A 20,863-nucleotide genomic window follows, 5' to 3' on the forward strand; every position below is an offset into this window, starting at 1 on the left:
ACAACACAACTCTGAGGAACAACTGACAAGAGTCGAGATGCTATTGTAGCATCATTAGGCTCGTTTGAGATGAGCCAGGCCTGCATAGAATCGATCACCAGTGATCGGCGCACAATGCATGCCGGTTAGATTTGTGTCTGACTTGATCATGACTTGCTCTGACGTCATGCACACTTGAGCAAAGATAACCTCATGAGATCGAGGCGGACACAGTTTTCTGAGCCAGGCGCCGCAGTTGCTCTCCACCAACTGCAAGACCCAGGGCATGATGGGAAACGCCTGGTTCTCACCTGATGTAACAGATGATTGGTTTAGATCTTGACTCTACTATATGACATTTTACAAAAACTTTTCTATTTTGTTGAACTAGAGTTATTTTAATTTTATTTGTCTGATTTTAAAGGTTCATTGTGTTAACAGAATGCATGTTGTGACAGTTAGTGATCAGGGACTAAATACATCAGTTTTACAGATCATAAACTGCATACAATATATTAACATCGCACTGATTTTATTATGGAAGTTTTTATCAACACAAAAACTTCTGGTAAGTGATGTGATTGTTAAAAACGTGTACAGACGTGAAGCCCTGACAGTCTGAATATCTGACAGATCACTAATATGATACAGCTGTTGTCCTTTTTCCTTTGTGTTTGACTATTAATGTTTTTAATTTATTGATGTGGTTTAGAGGGACAGGTGTAACACTGTTAAAAGTATAACTCCTCACAACTTTTGGTTGGCCCACCAGTAGAGGAGTCAGTCATTCCAGCTGAACCAATCAGCAGCGTTCTCCGTCACCTGGGGGCCGTCCCTTTCCTCCCGGTGAGGGAGAAATAGCTACCGGGCTCAGAGAGACACCAACAAGCCAGCAGTCAACTACACCCTACACCTCGCTACTCACACATTCGGTAAATAAGAGCAGAATGACGGAGACAGGAGGACTGGAGCTGGAAGACGGAACTCTTTAATGCGGGAGCTGGGAGTCGGTGACCGTAGGAGGGAGCAGGACAAACTCCCATGTCAAGTTCCAACTGAAACGTGTCGGTGAGTGAGAGCCATTCATGCTAATGCTAATGCTAGCGGGCTGCTGCTAACGCCGCTAGTATTGCTAACATGGCTAACGCCGCTAGTTCCACTGCTAATTAGCAATGCCTGCCATCATTTAACAGTTTAACTGCCCTGCTTGGATGATGTGATGCTGCGCTGCTACTGGAGACTGATGCTGGATTGGACTGGACACTGGTGAGAAATTGAGTGTTGATGGATGTGTTAATTCATTCAACCAGGCGGAATTAAACACAGAGATTGATGAATGATTGTACCTGTTCATTAAACAGGTCAGGCTTGATGATGATGATGATGAAGATGTGGATGAAGAACATGGAGATCAACTGAAATGGATGGCGAGCTACCCAGAAATGCGAAGGAGAAATAGCAGCTAAGACACACACACAGGCCGCAAGCCTGGCTGACAACCAGGTGGTGTGGTAGAACTTTCCTTCACCATTTAGCCTGTTACCCATTTACTTAAGTGACTAGTAGCAATTATTTCCTGGAGTTGTGCAATATTATTATACTTGAATCATGGTTATTAAGGTATTTATTATTCACCGAGTATGTGTGTGAAACTGGTATTGGGAAATGTATTTTGCAATGAGTATTTAACTGAATGAGTGTGTTCTGACTGAGTTGATTCACCTCAGTTAAATTTAAAGCTGCCTTGAGAACTGTGAACATTCCTGATAGTATACTATATACTATATTGCATTGAACTTTTGTAAATATTTTCCCTCTAAAAGGCCTTTATTTTGGTTAATCACTTTCTTTAATTATCATTAATTCACTTTAAAGTTCTGTTGTATATATCTTGTCAATACACATTTCATCTTTGCAATTCTGTCGTGTGTGCCTCGTCAATTCTCCTCAGCTCCCAGAGTCGAACCTCCTGTTACCATTAGTCCATCAACAGGTTAATTCTGGTATCCTCCAATTCTGATAGTCGGTTGGGTATCTTAAGTGCTACACAGGTCTGCTCTGCTCATTTATATATTGCAGCAAGTTGATATGATGCTGATTTACATAAGAATTCATGTCACATTGAGGTTGAACCATGAATAGAAATCACAAATCACATGTAGAACAGTTAAATGTCATAATTAAAACAACTGGAGAGACTCTGTACAAACTGATATATGAGTCTGAGAACATTTTAAGAAATGTGAATTAGATCTAACGAGATGTGAGTGTTTCTGTGACTTTCTGTAAAGTTGGTCCACACTCCAACATAGCTGACGGCGATAATGCACCTCGAACGCTAACTGCTTCCCGCAATTAAGCAAAAAGAAGAAGAAGACTGAAGGCTGCTGGAAACTGTCCAACTTGACCACAGCTTTTTGTCTCTGCCCCCTGCTGCTGCCACCTGATCTCGTCTGCTTCCCAGGGAGGCGCAGTTCATCCTGAACAAGCCTATTATCTTGCTTTATTGCTGCTTAGCCAGCGACTGCTGCTACGAATAAAATGTCTACACACAAAACAGCATTTTAATGTTAACACTGGACAACATACGTCTATATTAGGCTTTCTTTTCCTCCTCATCTTTCCTGTTTCTTCCTTGCATAAGTGAAGTTTTGGAGCTTTTTCCATTATGAAATAAAATGTGATAATACATATCTGCCTCTTGACAGTCTAGCAATCTCTCTGACACCAAAACACCAACACCAACACCAACTTTCAGTTTGCACAGTAGAAACACAGGTAAGGGCAGATGAAAAAAATGTTTATTTCCTTCGTTGTTCATTTGTTATTGCAATGAAGAAAATTAAAATGTATTTATTTTTTCCTTTTAGGGCAATGAGTGCCCAACAGACAGTGGCACCGTATGCTACTGCCTATGAGGCAGGTCTAAGACCTGCTGTGAACTCCGTTGTGTTTCTAAGAGTATTTCAGTCGTATGTATGAGTGTTTCAACTGTGTATTTAAAACGCATTTCAGTTGTTTGTGTGAGAAGATTTCAGTAGTGTATATGAAAGTGTTTCAGTAGTGTGTGTGAGAGCATTTCAGTAGTGTATATGAAAGTGTTTCAGTTGTGTGAAAGAGCATTTCATTAGTGTATATGACAGCGTTTTAGTAGTGTAGTGTATATGAGAGCGTTTCAGTAGTGTGTGTGAGAGCATTTCAGTAGTGTATATGAGAGCGTTTCAGTAGTGTGTGTGAGAGCATTTCAGTAGTGTATATGAGAGCGTTTCAGTAGTGTGTGTGATAGAGCATTTCAGTAGTGTATATGAGAGCGTTTCAGTAGTGTGTGTGTGAGAGCATTTCATTAGTGTATATGACAGCGTTTCAGTAGTGTGTGTGAGAGCATTTCAGTAGTGTATATGACAGTGTTTCAGTAGTGTGTGTGAGAGCATTTCAGTAGTGTATATGAGAGTGTTTCAGTAGTGTGCGTGAGAGCATTTTACTTGAGATTTTACTGTGAGAGGTAATTCTGAATAATGTCCCTGGCGGCCCCTCATATTTAGACATGATGATTGCAAAAATATAAAGCTCATGATGTACACATTCAACAGTCTTCACCTGGCTGATCTACACAATTACATTTTTTAATGTAACATTTTCCTGACTTTAATACCATTTGGTGAATGTGCTTTTAATATGTTAAAGTCTTATTTTACAAATATTATTTTATCATGGTCTGAAAATATAAAATGAAGCGAATAAATAAAATCAAAAGTCATAAGATAAATGCATGGTTTTGAGTTTTGTTCCAACACTTTTCAAAAATCATTGCTTTTTCAATAATATTTCTGTATGTTCAATTATCCAAGATGGAATAAAACAACACAAACAATTAAAGGTGTGCATTTGCAAGGTTATACAGTACTGTAATAGGGGTAGATCAAAATTGATAAGATATATGGTGCATATAATGATAACTTAACAAGAGTAAAAAAGTGACATGGTCACTTAATGCAGGTATATTGTACATGCAGCCCACTGAGAAGAAGTAAACAAGAGTTAAATTAAGACCACTGGGTGAGAGCATTTCCTGTGTGCTGAACAGTAAGGTGACGTACAGTAGAAGGAGGGAAGCTTTTCTCCACCTATGTATAGTATAAACACACACAGTATGATCACATGCAGACAGTTGAGGGATGGAGATCTCAGCTCTCTTTATTGGCCTGATGCTGTCTCTGGGTCTGTGTGAGCTGAATTTAGCTTTTGCTTTGAATGGTTTTGGGTATCGTATGAAACAAAGTGCTAGGTTTAAAGAGGATAGGACTGTTGCTGGGTCCAGCTCTGAGGCTTCATCTTTAAAATGTACACTTCAGGGTACTACTCGTCTACCTGCCTTCTCAATGGATGGTGACTATGTTATTGGCGGTGTTTTGTCCATACACCACTACATGCACACAGTGAAGCACAACTACACCACCATGCCTGAGCCACTAAGGTGCACAGGGAGGTGAGTAAGAGAATGTCACACTGTGTGGAGATGAAACTGTGTTGATTTGTATAATGTGCTCACAATCATGTTGCAAAGTTTTTGGTGTCACCAAAAATTTTTAAACAAAGTTTCTTTGTTCCATTAAGTGCCAAATGAAGTGTGGCCATATAAACTGCAGGTATTATAAAGGCATGACTGTATCAAAAAGATGTTTTGTATTTCTGAGCTCAAAACATACTGAAGGATAAAAACAAATTAAGACAACTGATTTAGTTGACTATTTTGCTTTGATTATTTGCTTTGAGATTCTTGTGAATTCTGGACTGATATTTAATCCTGTGTTTTGAATTTTGGTGTTTAGGCAACTCTTTGATATATATGAAGTTCACAAATGCAGTGCAGAAATCTGTTATTATTTATAACTGTGACATTCACTTTTTCTTTATTATGCATTTCTGTTAAAATTGTGAATTTTCCTCATGTCCTGTAAGTCTGAACAATGACACTAGTGTCTGTGTGCAGCATTGACTCCCGTGAGCTGCGCTTCTCACGTGCGATGATCTTTGCCATTGAAGAGATTAACAACAGCACGGAGCTGCTTCCTGGCATCAAGCTCGGTTATCAGATCTATGACTCATGTGCCTCAGTGCCTGTGGCTGTGCATGTGGCATTCCAGCTTTCAAGTGGTGTTGACCCGGTGTTTTACACTGGCAACAACTGCTCACAGTCTGGTATGGTGATGGCTGTTGTTGGTGAGTCTGGGTCCACGCCATCCATCAGCATGTCACGCATCATTGGGTCCTTTAACATTCCTCAAGTAAATATTTTGTATTTCTGGCAAAGTTTTTGTATGGACATGTGCTGATGTTTTGTCTGTCCTGTTAAATAATTACATTGTTTTCATTTAGGTGAGCCACTTTGCCACTTGTGCATGCCTGTCAGATAAGCAGCAGTACCCGACTTTCTTCCGAACAATCCCTAGTGACCAGTTTCAGGCTGACGCTCTGGCCAAGTTGGTAAAACACTTTGGCTGGACATGGATAGGTGCTGTCAGGTCAGATTCAGACTATGGCAATAATGGCATGGCGTCTTTCCTGGCCGCAGCACACAAAGAGGGAATCTGTGTGGAATACTCCGAAGCTTTCTATCGGACCCACCCACGCAGCAGAATCCAGAGAGTGGCTGATGTTATCCGCAGGTTTCTACATCACTAACTGTGCTTTTGTTCCTGTTGGTGACACTGGCCTACTACACACAACACCACAAAAAATGTTCAAGAAAATATAAGATGGAAGATTATTTTATTGTGTCAGTGGCAAATAAGAGATTCATTTTCATCATGTTAATTTATTTCATATTAGTCACTGACATTGTTATAAAAATAGAATTAGTGAGACCAATACTGTGCATTCAGGACACAAAAAAGTAGAGTATGTCATGTTTGTTGGTACTAACTATGTTGATACATATTTAAAATGGAAATTTTATATAATATATTGATATAATACCATATATATTAATGTCTCTCCAGGTCGACAGCTATGGTTGTTTTAGCATTTACGTCCTCTGGAGACCTGAGGATTCTGCTGGAGGAGCTGTCACTCAAGCCTTCTCCACCTCGCCAGTGGATCGGCAGTGAGTCTTGGGTAACAGACCCTGACATGCTGAGGTTCAGCTTCTGTGCTGGAGCCATCGGCGTTGGCATTGAGAAATCTGTCATCCCAGGTCTGAGAGACTTCCTGCTGGATCTCTCTCCCTCTAAAGTGGCTGCCTCTCCGGTGCTTACTGAATTCTGGGAGGATGCATTCAACTGCAGGCTGAGAAAAAGTGAGAAAGTTGTGCTAATTTTTAACATAGGAAACATTCACAGTTGGCTCCTTGTGTCAATGCTGTGTTGGCTTTTGATTATCTGTCTGAAGTGGAGCTTCCTGTCTTAAAATATGCATAACTGCTTGTTGGCAAATCCTCAGATTAAGAGGCAGATCTAGTGAACTAAGACATTTGAAGGATTTTAGGTGCATTTCTTTGAATAATCTCACTTCATGAGATGAATTTTGTTGATTGTATTAACTTGGCTGCAGTAGTATATGAAGTCTCCAGGCCTCCTAGTTAAGAAATACATTAGAAATTGTACTTACTAACTATATTTTTAATTGCGTAGGTAGTAATGCTTTTTGTACTGACAGGGATTTCAGATTATTTATTCATTTTAAACACATAAACATAGATCATGTCAGCATGCAATGGAAAGGAGATGTTTTTGCTCTTTATAAAGTAAGTAATCATCTGAAGACTGATTCAAGATAACATGACCTGGTAAACATAAATGTAAAATTAAAAAAGGGACAATTACAAACAGAAATAATCAGTTTATCTGTGAAACAGTACAAGGTAATGTGATGAAAAATACATTTTTACTTATAACTACAACCAATACAGATTTATTAGTTTCTTGTATGGCGTGTTTGGCAGGTTAAATCAAACAAAAAAAGAATATTAAATACATACGAATGAATGACAATATCTTATCTCATCAACACCTGTCACTGTCTCTGTGTGTTTTTAGGTGCAGCCACAGATGAGAGTGTGTGTGATGGAACTGAAGACATACTGACAATCCAGACCCCGTACACTGACACATCTCAGCTCCGAATCACTAACATGGTATACAAGGCTGTTTATGCAATAGCACATGCCATTCATAATGCAGTGTGTCAGGAAGCTAATTCTACAACTAAATGCAACAAATTCAACAGGATGGAGTCGAAAGAGGTCAGTTGAAACAAATACGTGAACACCCTAATGCCCAACTTCTTGCTATAAAACAAAATATAATATTCATTCATGTTACATTATTTCATTTCTCTCCCTCAATGTCTAACTTTACTTCATTCTCACAGGTTCTTACTCAACTGAGGAAAGTAAATTTTTCCAAAAATGGTTATGATGTATCATTTGATGCCAATGGGGATCCTGTGGCCACATATGAGCTGGTTAACTGGCAAAAAAGTGAGAGTGGCAGCATTGAGTTGGTGACAGTAGGACACTATGATGCATCACTGCCAGCGGGCCAGGAGTTCAGTATCAACAGGAAGCTCACCTGGGTGGAAGGTGGCACACAAGTAAGGAGCCCAAAAGCAATATTTTGACATATTAAAATGCCTGTGTATATTCTCATTCATCCAGGTCATAGTTATCTCCAGGCAATTGAATTGAACGCAACTGGACTTGGTTTTGTCTTAGAAGACGTTTCACCTCTTATCCAAGAGGCTTCTTCAGTTCATGCTTGTCTGACTAGGCTGGAACTAGTCTGACAAACTGGTGTGGAAGCACCCAGGTATTTAACCTCTGGGGAGTTCTTCACAAGGCCAATGATGTCACTGGTTCGTTAGTGCTCCAATGGTGTGTCAACGACAGTCGTTGAAACTCCTGCTGCAACGCTGCAATTGGAGTCGTTAGAGTCACATGAGGCCATTTGTGAACGACCATTGTTTTTAGAGGTTAAGTTGTTAAACCTCCTGGGCAAGGATGAAAGGACAGCATTATAGGTGGGGGATAGGTGGTGTCGCAGACCATCTCCTCTATTGAGAGATGGCTTTTCCAATTTCACATAGATGGCTTCTTTTACACCTCTTTCAAACCATCTGTCTTCCCTGTCCAAAATGTGCACATTGCTGTCTTTGAAGAAGTGTACTTTCTCCTTGAGGTGTAGATAGACAGCTGAGTCTTGCCCTGACGAGGTAGCCCTTCTGTGTTGGGCCATGTGTATCTAACAGCACTCAGGCCCAAGGGAAGGAGCATGAACATCTGAGGGAGGCTCTAAAAACATGTGGTTACCCCAGTTGGACCTTTGTGAAATCAGCAGCCTGTTCCAGAAAGAACAAGGTGGGTGAGGAAGAAAAGAGCAAGCGCAATAAGATTGACATCCCCTTTGTGGCTGGGGTATCTGAAAAACTCAGGAGGATTTTCAGCAAACACCGCATCCCTGTGTATTTCAAACCCAGTAACACACTCAGACAAAGACTGGTACACCCAAAAGACCGTACACCACACACTCAGAAGAGCAACCTGGTGTATGCTGTCCAATGCAGTGAGGAATGCCCAGACTTGTACACTGGTGAAACAAAACGACCACTAAACAAACGCATGGCCCAACACAGAAGGGCTACCTCGTCAGGGCAAGACTCAGCTGTCTATTTACACCTCAAGGAGAAAGTACACTCCTTCGAAGACAGCAATGTGCACATTTTGGACAGGGAAGACAGATGGTTTGAAAGAGGTGTAAAAGAAGCCATCTATGTGAAATTGGAAAAGCCATCTCTCAATAGAGGAGATGGTCTGCGACACCACCTATCCCCCACCTATAATGCTGTCCTTTCATCCTTGCCCAGGAGGTTTAACAGCTTAACCTCTAAAAACAATGGTTGTTCACAAATGGCCTCATGTGACTCTAATGACTCCAACTGCAGCGTTGGAGCAGGAGTTTCAACAACTGTCGTTGACACACCATTGGAGCACCAACGAACCAGTGACATCATTGGCCTTGTGAAGAACTCCCCAGAGGTTAAATACCTGGGTGCTTCCACACCAGTTTGTCAGACTAGTTCCAGCCTAGTCAGACAAGCATGAACTGAAGAAGCCTCTTGGATAAGAGGTGAAACGTCTTCTAAGACAAAACCAATTCCAGTTGCGTTCGATTCAATTGCCTTGAGATGACATATTAAAATCTTAAATGTTAAGATATGTGTATGTTGCAAGTATTTTTGGTCATCATAAATGTTTTTCCTGTCCACAATTATGCTTAATAAATCCATATGTAATACAATTCCACAGTTTTTTATTACTAAATTTAAGAATGAAATTCCCCCTGTATGTTGTCCAAGAGAGTTTTCCATTGCTGTGCTGTGACTGAGACATAGTGACAAAAAGAGACTGGTGAGGTCTCATTTTAGCTCCAGCTGAACTGATAAAAATATTTTTACACAAAAATGTATTTTATCCCCTAGCAGCTCCATTGAATTGGCTCTCAGACAAGATTTCTTCACAGCCAGTATGAATAGGATGAATGATTATGGAGACCAATAACACTTTTAGTACACATATTAAAATGTGAGGATTGTTTTAATACAGACTTGAGGATTGTTTTAATACAGACTTGAAAAAATGTGAACCTATCGTTTAATCCTCACAGCTTTGTAGCACACCTGAATATGTGTAAGTCTATTTGTATCTGTGTGTCAGGTGCCTGTGTCAGTGTGCACTGACAGCTGTCCTCCAGGAACTCGTAAAGTGCTGCAGAAAGGAAAACCCATCTGCTGTTATGATTGTGTACCATGTCCCGAAGGAGAGATTAGCAATGTTACAGGTACCTTATTCTTTGCTAACATGTATCTAAAACATTAAACATACAACTACTAAAAGCCATTTCTTTTTTTCAGATTCCCCTGATTGTTTCCCTTGCCCCAAGGAGTTCTGGCCTAATGCAGAGAGAGACACTTGTCTCCCCAAGCCTGTAGAGTTTCTTTCCTTCAACGAGGTCCTAGGAATCATCCTGGTTGTGTTCTCAGTTGGTGGCGCCTGTCTTACCATTATAACAGCGGCTGTGTTCTATCGTCACAGGACATCCCCGATTGTCAGGGCCAACAACTCTGAGCTGAGCTTCTTGCTGCTCCTCTCCCTGACTCTATGTTTCCTATGTTCATTAACCTTCATTGGACCACCCTCTGAGTGGTCCTGCATGCTGCGCCACACAGCATTTGGGATCACCTTTGTCCTCTGTATGTCTTGTGTTCTCGGAAAAACAATTGTAGTGTTAATGGCCTTCAAAGCTACACTCCCAGGCAGTAATGTGATGAAATGGTTTGGTCCTCCACATCAAAGAATGACTGTGGTATTCTTCACATTCATTCAAGTTTTAATATGTACTGTATGGTTGGTTCTTAGTCCCCCTTTTCCAATGAAAAACCTCACCACATACAAAGAAAGAATAATTTTGGAGTGTGCATTAGGCTCAGCTATAGGGTTCTGGGCTGTGCTTGGATACATAGGCCTACTGGCTGTCTTTTGCTTTGTGTTAGCTGTCCTAGCCCGGAAACTACCTGATAATTTTAATGAAGCCAAACTCATCACCTTCAGCATGTTGATATTCTGTGCAGTCTGGATCACCTTTATCCCAGCATATGTCAGCTCTCCTGGAAAATTTACTGTGGCTGTGGAGATATTTGCTATTCTGGCCTCCAGTTTTGGACTGATACTGTGTATATTTGCTCCAAAGTGTTTCATCATATTGTTAAAGCCAGAGAAGAACACCAAGAAACATTTAATGAATAAAAATTAGACATTTAGGGTTTAGAAAACACCTTAGATGTTCAGATGTTTTTTTTTTTTGTTTTTTTTTAACATTAAAATTTTCATTCATTCATTCATCTTCTAACCGCTTCATCCTCTTGAGGGTTGCGGGGGGGCTGGAGCCTATCCCAGCTGACATCGGGTGAGAGACAGGGTACACCCTGGACAGGTCGCCAGACTATCGCAGGGCTGACACATAGAGACAGACAACCATTCACACCTACGGACAATTTAGAGTTTAACCTAGTTTAACCTAGTCCCCAATCTGCATGTCCTTGGACTGTGGGAGGAAGCCAGAGTGCCCGGAGAGAACCCACGCTGACATGGGGAGAACATGCAAACCGTGCACAGAAGGGCTCCCACACCTGGGATCGAACCGGCAACCCTCTTGCTGTGAGGTGACAGTGCTAACCACCACACCACCGTTCCGCCCATTAATTATTTTCCATATTTCAAAACCATTCTGTTACTGTCTTCTTTATAAATGTTTTTTTTGTCATGTCCAGAGAATGTAAGATAAAGTAAATACATTTAAAATGCACAACAACAATGTGTCTTAACATTTTGAAATCAACAAATCATTGCTATTTGAATAATCTTCTGTAGAATTAATTAAAATCATGCAAATTAAAGGCTGATGCAGAATGAAACTGCAGCAACTGTAAAATACGATGATTTAAAGTATAACACATAAATTTGCACTGAGCCCTTTGTATCTATCCAAAGGCTGGAAGATATGATGGCCCCTTTGTTGAAATGGCAGCCTTTTTGTTTCACCTTCTTGCGGTGTTGGCATACTAGCAAGGTAAAGACATGGCTGTTTTTAGTAACTAGGGGGTTCTGCTTGGGATGTTTCAGTAGAGCATTTTTAATACGCCTCAAATTCTCACAAGGCCTTCTTCAACTGCAGGACTGATTTTGAAGAGTGGACTGCTTTTGTGCAGGGTTTTGCAATAAGTGAGGGCAGAGAATTCCACTGGGAAAGGTTATTTTTTGACTGCATTTATGATGACGTCCTTAGCTTGAGAATGCTTGTCAAGAGTGCAGGGCTGTTTGCACCGATGCCACCCTCCATATCCTTTTACACAGTCTGTGGACTTGTGAGATCAAGGTGAAAGGATGAGGAAGGTAGTGGCTCTCAGTAGTAAGTCCCATGCAGAGAAGTGTTTGAATTGTTCATTAGTGAGATTTTGCCTTTGAACTTGGGTGTGGAAATTTGACACCTTAGGCTACACACATTGATGTTAAGTTCAGGACTGATGATTTCAAACGGCACAGGTTTCTCCTGCATGCCCTGGTATGGTCTATAAAGATAAGCTGGTCTGCTTAGCCATGTTGTTTTTACAAGGTTAGATCCAGGGACAGCCCTGAACAAATGATCAGCTGGATTGTGCCCTCTCTGTATAAAGAACCACTACTCTGGCTTGGTCGACGGACATGCCTGCTAGATTCTATTGCAAGGACTACCTTGCTATCATAATAAAACTTTACCATCTTGAGGTCCACCTCACTAAGGATGAACCCTGAACTTGAGGAGCTAGCTTGGCTTTTCCTAGGATGAAGCCAACATTGCTTTTTCCATCTTTGTTGATGGCCCTGAGGTAAGCCACAACACCAATAGCCTTGGTAAAGGCATCAGAAAACCCACAGATTTTCAAGCTTCTTGTCTTAGAAGAGGGAATCTGGTGTGTAGGTTGTACATCATCTTCAGCCCCTGAGTCATGCCAGAGTACCCATTTACTCCGTTACTCCTCTGGGAGTGGGGGATCCCAATTAGATGTGTCACATCCTAATTAGATGTGCCTTCTGGGTGCCCAGTAAACCACCTCAACTGGCTCCTTTCAACACAAAAAAACCTGCAGCTTTACTTCGAGCTCTCTCTGGATGTCTGAGCTCCTTACTCTATCTCTAAGGTTGAGCCCAGCCACCCTCTGAAAGGAAACTCATTTCGGCCACAATCTCATTCTTTCAGTCACTACCCAAAGCTCATGACACAGGTGAAGGTTGGGATGTAGATGGACCCGTAAATCCAAAGTTTTGCCTTCTGGGTCAGCTCGCACTTCACCACAACAATATGGCTAAGCGTCTGCATTACTGCCGATGCCGTGCCAACCTGACTATCCATCTCACACTCCATTCCACCCTCACTCATGAATAATACCCCGAGATACTTGAACTCCGTAGCTTGGGGCAGTAACTCTTTCCCAACCTGGAAGAGGCAGTCCACCATTTGCTGGCTGAAAACCATGGCCTCAGACTCAGTGGTCCTGACTCTCATCCCGACCACTTCACACTCAGCTGAAAACCCTAGTGCATGCTGGAGGTAACGGTGGGATAAAGTCAACAGAATTACATCATCTGCAAAGAGCAGAGTTGCAGTTCTGAGGTCCCCAAACAGGACCCCTTTCTCTCTCCGGCTGAGCCTTTCAAAGCTTTGAAATCCATGACTAGCACAGAAGTCCAATATCATAACACCACTCAAGTTCAGATCAGGCAGGCTGTTCCTCCCAATCAACCCCCTTCAGTTTTCCCCATCATTGCCAACACGAGTGTTAGAGTCCCCCAGGAGAACTACAGAATCCCTGGTCGGCATCACTTCCAGGACACCCCCAGAGACTCTAAAAAGGCCGGGTACTCCAAACTGCTGTTTGGTGCATAAGCACAAACAACAATTAGAGATCTCCCCCCAGGAACTTGTGGTCGCATTGAAACAACCCTGTCATTTACCAGAAAGAACTCCAACACAGCGGTGCTCAGCCAGGGGCTCGTGAGTATCCTCACACTTGCTTGGTGCCTCTCACCCTGGAACACTCTGGAAAAGGTGAGGGTCCAGGCCTTTTCCAGGAATTTGGTTCCAGAACTAGTGCTGTGAGTAAAGGTAAGCCCTTTTATGTCTAGTAGGTACCGCTCCACCTCCTGCACCAGCTCTGGTTTCTTCCCTGTCACAGAGGTGACATTCCACATCCCTAGAGTCAGTCTGCGATGCCAGGGATTAGCACACCTGGATCTCTGCCCCTGCCTGCCGCCCTGCAGACAATGCACCTGGCCCACAATGCAATGGTGGGCCCACAGGGCGGTGGCTTCAAGGTACCCTTTCTCCGAACAGTTACCATGGAAGGGGATTCCAAGAATAGCCAAGGAAACTGTAACGTTGCAATTTATGTTGAAAGCTAGAAAAGATGAAATAGTAACATATAACCATAACCTCAATTTTAGTATAAGTAATATTTACACTCACATTCCTTTTTTTTTCATTAAGTTCTAAACCAGAAGTCACTGGTGCTTTCCCCTTGAGGTTTAGAGATACTGCGAGTACAGCCACTATCAGGAAACCTAGACCTCATCCATCAGCCCTGATGTTTGCCTTCCTCTTAGAAATCATGAAATTTGGAATTGTTGGAAAATATCTTGCAAGATGAGAATAGCCACCTAATTTTATACATATTATTATTACTACGTACCTAATAGCTTCTAGTAGGGACAACCAGCCAGACGTAATCACTGAAGTGCACTGTTAGTTTGGGGAGGAATGGGACCTTACTGTGCAGACCCCAGGCTACAAAAACTGGTTCTAAGGACATGGAGCATCACCTCTCTGGTTGAGGAGCTGGAGTTGGTGGAGCAGCATGGACTCTTTCTGGGAGGGTCTTGAAAGGCATGCCACTTGGGGATGCCATAGTTCTACCAGGGGACCTCAACAATCACATCAGAGAAATCTTAAGGGGTGTGACTGGGAAGAACAGCGTGCCTTATTGATTGTTCATAATAAACACCAAGAACAAACAAAAGGTGGTTCATTTGTTTACCTGGTACCAGAACACCCTAGGCCACAGGTTACTGATGACTTTATCAGCTCTGTGGTCGTATGTCTTATATCAGGTGGACTCCTGAAGCAACAAACAACGGATAAATAATGTAACAGATTCCATCCAAATATACATCAGATTAGTTATAGCTATAAAGTATTCTATTGTTGTAAAGTATAATTTGTTCTTTGCTAGAATTATCATTATTAATATGTGACCAGGCAGCAAAACAGTGTTTTGCTGCCCTCTGCGGTTGAAGGTTTCTGTCTGTTCATCTCTGACCACACCTGGAATCACTGATATAGATGACTTTGGTCATAAGTGTGCTCTGAAACTGTAACCACATAACAGTGAGGTCACCCGGTCCTAAAGTCAACCTGTAATTCATTGCAAGCCAGGTGAAAAGTTTCACCACTGGAGGTCAGCAAAGACAAGATATTCAGGGGGCGTCCAGTTACACTTACAATATAGAAAACAGAATAAATTAACCTCTCAAATTATAACATAATTTTTGAGAGACTATGAATTCTGGATGTTTTGGTTAATTGCTTAATTACTATGGTTTATTATCACTGTCACATAGCATAATGGTGATTCTGCTAGGAGGCTTGTTTATTAATGTCATTGTGAGATACTGTGTTTTATGTGTGTGTGTGTGTGTGTGTGTGTGTGTGTGTGTGTATATGTGTATGTGTGTGTGTGTGCAGGTGAAATAGCTGTATTTCACTTCCATTATACTCAGCTTATATTCTTTCCAAATTCCTCTGTAGCTTAGAGTAATAAATGTTGTCAGACCATGGTTTCATTGGAATGTTTAGCACAAATGACTGTATATTGTACATACAGCTCATAGAAAAGACTTGGACACAAGTTAATCAAAGACTACTGGGTGAGACCATTTATTCTCTCATGAACAGTGAGCTGACGTACAGTAGATGGAGGGAAACTTTCGTCTGACAGTCTATATAAACCAGTGATAAAACACAAAATGAATCATAATATGCAGCCAATTGAATGATGGAGATCTCAGCTCTCTTGATTGGCTTGATGCTGTCTCTTGGTCTGTGTGAGCTGAACTCAGCTCTTGCTTTGAGTGGTTCTGGGGATGGTTTGAAACAAAGGGCTGGGTTTAAAGAGGATAGGACTGGTGCTGGGTTCAGCACGGAGACTTCATTTGTGAAATGTAAACTCATGGGTACCATTCGTCTACCTGCCCTCTCAATGGATGGTGACTATGTTATTGGCGGTGTTTTGTCCATACACCACTACATGCACACAGTGAAGCATAACTACACCACCATGCCTGAGCCACTAAGGTGCACAGGGAGGTGAGTAAGAGGGAGAAGTGGGGGATAAGATGATGTTAGATGTGCTTATAATCATGTTGCAAAGCATTTGTGTTGTACTAAAAATGTTAAAAGAAATAATTCCTAATAATTCACATCAAGTAAATATCATTACTTGGCCATATAAATTGTAGTTATTTACTTATTATTAGTTATTTACTTACTTAAAAAGTAGTGTGTGACCATGAAAAAAATGCAGCATAGACATGCTTATCAATGGATTTAAACATATTAAACAGGATAAAAACACTTAGACTACTGTTAATGTGAGCATTAAAAATTCTTGAAGAATTTTGGAATGACATCTAATGCTGTGTTTTAAATATTGTTGTTCAGACACATCCTGGAAGTTTGATGGTTCAAAGATACCTGTGCAGCTATCAGTTATTTTCCAAAACTAAGAACTGCATATTTCCATTGTTATGTATTTTTGTAAAAATTCTGAATCGTAAATTTGAACAGTGACCTAAGTGTCTGTGTGCAGCATTGACTCCCGTGAACTGCGCTTCGCACAGGCAATGATTTTTGCCATTGAAGAGATTAACAACAGCACGGAGCTGCTTCCTGGCATCAAGCTTGGTTATCAGATCTATGACTCGTGTGCCTCAGTGCCTGTGGCTGTGCATGTGGCATTCCAGCTTTCAAGTGGCATGGACCCAGTGTTTTACACCGGTGACAAATGCTCACAGTCTGGTCTGGTGATGGGTGTCATTGGTGAGTCTGGGTCCACACCATCCATCAGCATCTCACGCATCATTGGGTCCTTTAACATTCCTCAAGTAAATATTTAAATTTTCTGGTGAATGGTGTATTTAATCTTTTTTGTCTATCCAGCTAAATAATTACACTGTTGTTTTCATTTAGGTGAGCCACTTTGCCACTTGTGCATGTCTGTCAGATAAGCAGCAGTACCCAACTTTCTTCAGGACAATCCCTAGTGACCAGTTTCAGGCTGACGCTCTGGCCAAGTTGGTAAAACACTTTGGCTGGACATGGATAGGTGCTGTCAGGTCAGATTCAGACTATGGCAATAATGGCATGGCGTCTTTCCTGGACGCAGCACACAAAGAGGGAATCTGTGTGGAATACTCTGAAGCTTTCTATCGGACCCACCCACATAGCAGGATCCGGAGAGTGGCTGATATTATCCGCAGGTTTCTAAATCATTTATTGTGATTTTTTTCTCAATTTCACTGACTTTCTGAACTCAAATTTGCAAAACTGAAGATTTCGTACAACCTCAGGGGCAAATCGGAAATGTGTTTCTTTTCATCATCACATTTATTTCTTTCATGTTTGTTACTAATATTGTTATAAAAATAGACTTAGTGAGATCAATACTGTACATTCAACTCACCAAAAAAAACAATAATCTTATGTTTCTTTGTGTTAACTACCTTTGTACGTCTTCAGAAATGCTATGTTTATATTTGATATAATTTATATAATATAATGCAGTATAATTTCTCTCCAGGTCGACAGCAATGGTTGTTGTGGCGTTTGCACCCTCGGGTGACATGAGGATTCTGCTGAAGGAGCTGTCACTCAAGCCTTCTCCACCTCGCCAGTGGATCGGCAGTGAGTCTTGGGTAACTGACCCTGACATGCGGAGGTTCAGCTTCTGTGCTGGAGCCATTGGATTTGGCATTGAGAAATCTGTCATCCCAGGTCTGAGAGACTTCCTGCTGGATCTCTCTCCCTCTACAGTGGCTGCCTCTCCAGTGCTTACTGAGTTCTGGGAGGATGCATTCAACTGCAGACTGGGAAAAAGTGAGGAAGCTGAATATAGACAGTCTGTCGGCCACCACCCTAAATAAAGATACAAAAACAAAAAAGAACCAATTAATAGTATCAAATACATTACATATAGGTTTAATTAGGCTTTTATATTGAGAATGATTTCAGATCATTTTAACCACACCAAAATGTGACTAATTAATAACTGAATTGTGTTAACCTGAGCGGGGACACATAAAAAAAAGGGCCAACAAACACTGAAATTGCAACAATTACAAACAAAAAAAAAAAAAAAAAAAATGTCTACAAAACAGAACAATATAGATATGTGAGGTTTGATATAATGTACATTTGGTGGGTTAAATATAACAAAAATAATAATAAACTCGAAGAAAAGAATGATGACATTATTGCAAATGCTCGTTAATATGTGCCTCTGTCTCTGTGTGTTTTTAGGTACAGCCATAGACAAGAATGTATGTGATGGAACTGAAGACAAACAAATGCTAGAAAAAAGCCCGTACACTGACACATCTCAGCTGCGAATCACTAACATGGCGTACAAGGCCGTGTATGCAATAGCTCATGCCATTCATAATGCAGTGTGTCAGGAAACTAATTCTACAACTCAGTGTGACAAATTCACCAAGACAGAGCCCAGAGAGGTCAGTTGAAACAAATATGTGAACACCCCAATGCCCATCTTCTGTTACAACATATATATACATTTTCTTTATTTCTGTTCTTCACTGTCAAACTGAAATTCATCCTCACAGGTTCTCACACAGCTGAAGAAAGTACATTTTTCCCAAAATGGTTATGATGTATCATTTGATGCCAACGGGGATCCTGTGGCCAAATACGAGCTGGTTAACTGGCAAAAAACTGAGAGTGGCAGCATTGAGCTGGTGACAGTAGGACACTATGATGCATCACTGCCAGCGGGCCAGGAGTTCAGTATCAACAGGAAGCTCACCTGGGTGGAAGGCGGCACACAAGTAAGGAGCCCAAAAGCAAACATTTTAAATTTGGTCATTTTAAAGGGTACAATATGTGTACATTTACCAAGTTTTTCTTCACTGTAATTGTTCATTCTGTCCATATAGGCTATGAAAAGATCTATCCCTAATGCAATTACATGTAAGAGATGGGGCAAAATCCATCATCCCCATTCCATGTATAGCCTAAGTGTCATCCAGAATTCAGCCAAAGTTAATGTGTAACTTTAGCAGTCCAAGAAATACAAATAAGGAGGGTATCTTCCAAAATTAAAGTATTTTTAGTGTGAAATTCCTCCAATATATTTTCAAAAGAGGTACTCCTTTGCTGAGCCATGGCAGGTGGTTGGCAACAAAAAAAGAGAGTTTGTACTAGTACAAGTATTTTGTACTAGACTGTAACTTTGGAACATAACAACTTGATATGCCCAAGTCAGACTGCTGAGGCGTCATTTTAGCCTCAGCTGGATTGTTATTCTTTACAACCAGCATGAACAAGAGAAAGAGTTACAGGGACCAAGAAAACTTTTTACTCTGTATCTATGTGTCAGGTGCCTGTGTCAGTGTGCACTGACAGCTGTCCTCCAGGAACTCGTAAAGTGCTGCAGAAAGGAAAACCCATCTGCTGTTATGATTGTAAACCCTGTCCTGAGGGAGAGATTAGCAATGTTACAGGTAATTCTTTTTTTTTTTTGTATCACATATCTGCAATATCAAATATCTGACTGCTAAAAGCCATTTATATTTTCAGATTCCCCTGATTGTTTCCCTTGCCCCAAGGAGTTCTGGCCTAATGCAGAGAGAGACACTTGTCTCCCCAAGCCTGTAGAGTTTCTTTCCTTCAACGAGGTCCTTGGAATCATCCTGGCTGTGTTCTCAGTTGGTGGCGCCTGTCTTACCGTTATAACAGCAGCTGTGTTCTATCATCACAGGAAATCCCCGATTGTCAGGGCCAACAACTCTGAGCTGAGCTTCCTGCTGCTCTTCTCTCTGACTCTATGTTTCTTATGTTCAATAACTTTCATTGGACCACCCTCTGAGTGGTCCTGCATGCTGCGCCACACAGCATTTGGGATCACCTTTGTCCTCTGTATGTCTTGTGTTCTCGGAAAAACAATTGTAGTGTTAATGGCCTTCAAAGCTACACTCCCAGGCAGTAATGTGATGAAATGGTTTGGTCCTCCACATCAAAGAATGACTGTGGTATTCTTCACATTCATTCAAGTTTTAATATGTACTATATGGTTGGTTCTTAGTCCCCCTTTTCCAATGAAAAACCTCACCACATACAAAGAAAGAATCATCCTGGAGTGTGCATTAGGCTCAGCTATAGGGTTCTGGGCTGTGCTTGGATACATAGGCCTACTGGCTGTCTTTTGCTTTGTGTTAGCTGTCCTAGCCCGGAAACTACCTGATAATTTTAATGAAGCCAAACTCATCACCTTCAGCATGTTGATATTCTGTGCAGTCTGGATCACCTTTATCCCAGCATATGTCAGCTCTCCTGGGAAGTTTACTGTGGCTGTGGAGATATTTGCTATTCTGGCCTCCAGTTTTGGACTAATACTGTGTATATTTGCTCCAAAGTGTTTCATCATATTGTTTAAGCCAGAGAAGAACACCAAGAAACATTTAATGAATAAAAATCAATCCTAATACATTTGGGGTTTGGAAACAGAACAGTGTAAACATCATGATGTGCAAATTCAACACAGGCTTTATCTTTTTGATTTTAATGTATATAACTACAAGTTATTTTTATTCAACATTTTAATTTTATTACTGTCCTTTGTGCTGCGTTATCATGTTATATTCCAAATATTCAAAGTCCTGACAATATAAAATACATTAATTTAATTAAATTAATAAAGACAAAAATCACAACATAAATGTGTGGTGCTGGGTTCTTTCTCAAAATTTTAATACCATTATTATTATTTCCATCATATTTCTGTACCAGCTTTGTTGAAGACAGCATTAAACCACACAAACAACCCATTCAAGGTATGTATTTGTTAGGCTTAACTGTAAAATGAGCTAAAACAAAACAGAAACAATTGTAAGTGAAGAACAATCTTAAGAACCATCTGGTGTTCACAATTATACTGTAACTTTGCAAGAGAAGTAAAGACACATGGACACTAAGTACAGATTACTGTATTGTATTGTACAGTGACCATT

The 20,863-nt window shown here is 40.9% G+C and overlaps 2 protein-coding genes and 1 long non-coding RNA gene across 3 annotated transcripts; all 3 read left to right on the forward strand.

The window, feature by feature from the left end:
* Positions 1 to 864: 864 nt before the first annotated feature.
* Positions 865 to 1,897, forward strand: LOC117260057 (uncharacterized). The gene is made up of 3 exons (XR_004501892.1): positions 865 to 1,047; positions 1,173 to 1,245; positions 1,341 to 1,897. It is a non-coding gene; the product is annotated as an uncharacterized LOC117260057 (long non-coding RNA).
* Positions 1,898 to 4,358: 2,461 nt separating this feature from the next.
* Positions 4,359 to 11,268, forward strand: LOC117260056 (extracellular calcium-sensing receptor-like). The gene is made up of 8 exons (XM_033631924.2): positions 4,359 to 4,465; positions 4,970 to 5,264; positions 5,356 to 5,645; positions 5,979 to 6,274; positions 7,014 to 7,219; positions 7,348 to 7,569; positions 9,689 to 9,812; positions 9,886 to 11,268. The coding sequence occupies exons 1-8, from the start codon at positions 4,359 to 4,361 to the stop codon at positions 10,782 to 10,784; spliced, it is 2,439 nt and encodes an 812-aa protein (XP_033487815.2). The 3' UTR covers positions 10,785 to 11,268.
* Positions 11,269 to 15,783: 4,515 nt separating this feature from the next.
* LOC117259880 (extracellular calcium-sensing receptor-like) lies at positions 15,784 to 20,338 on the forward strand. Its single transcript, XM_078167504.1, has 8 exons — positions 15,784 to 15,929; positions 16,432 to 16,726; positions 16,812 to 17,101; positions 17,422 to 17,717; positions 18,141 to 18,349; positions 18,461 to 18,682; positions 19,234 to 19,357; positions 19,434 to 20,338. The coding sequence occupies exons 1-8, from the start codon at positions 15,793 to 15,795 to the stop codon at positions 20,336 to 20,338; spliced, it is 2,478 nt and encodes an 825-aa protein (XP_078023630.1). The 5' UTR covers positions 15,784 to 15,792.
* The last annotated feature ends 525 nt before the right edge of the window (positions 20,339 to 20,863 follow it).

The sequence above is a fragment of the Epinephelus lanceolatus genome, chromosome 4, assembly GCF_041903045.1.
Source record: "Epinephelus lanceolatus isolate andai-2023 chromosome 4, ASM4190304v1, whole genome shotgun sequence".
NCBI lineage: Eukaryota > Metazoa > Chordata > Actinopteri > Perciformes > Serranidae > Epinephelus > Epinephelus lanceolatus.

Excerpts from the sequence above, each read along its gene's own strand:
- LOC117260056 (XM_033631924.2), top strand. The coding sequence starts at position 4,359 with ATGGATGGTGACTATGTTATTGGCGGTGTTTTGTCCATACACCACTAC. Across the intron at positions 7,220-7,347 it reads ACAGGATGGAGTCGAAAGAG|GTTCTTACTCAACTGAGGAA; the intron begins GTCAGTTGAAAC and ends TCATTCTCACAG. Across the intron at positions 9,813-9,885 it reads AGAGATTAGCAATGTTACAG|ATTCCCCTGATTGTTTCCCT; the intron begins GTACCTTATTCT and ends TCTTTTTTTCAG.
- LOC117259880 (XM_078167504.1), top strand. The coding sequence starts at position 15,793 with ATGGGTACCATTCGTCTACCTGCCCTCTCAATGGATGGTGACTATGTT. Across the intron at positions 17,718-18,140 it reads CAACTGCAGACTGGGAAAAA|GTACAGCCATAGACAAGAAT; the intron begins GTGAGGAAGCTG and ends GTGTGTTTTTAG. Across the intron at positions 18,683-19,233 it reads GGGTGGAAGGCGGCACACAA|GTGCCTGTGTCAGTGTGCAC; the intron begins GTAAGGAGCCCA and ends TCTATGTGTCAG.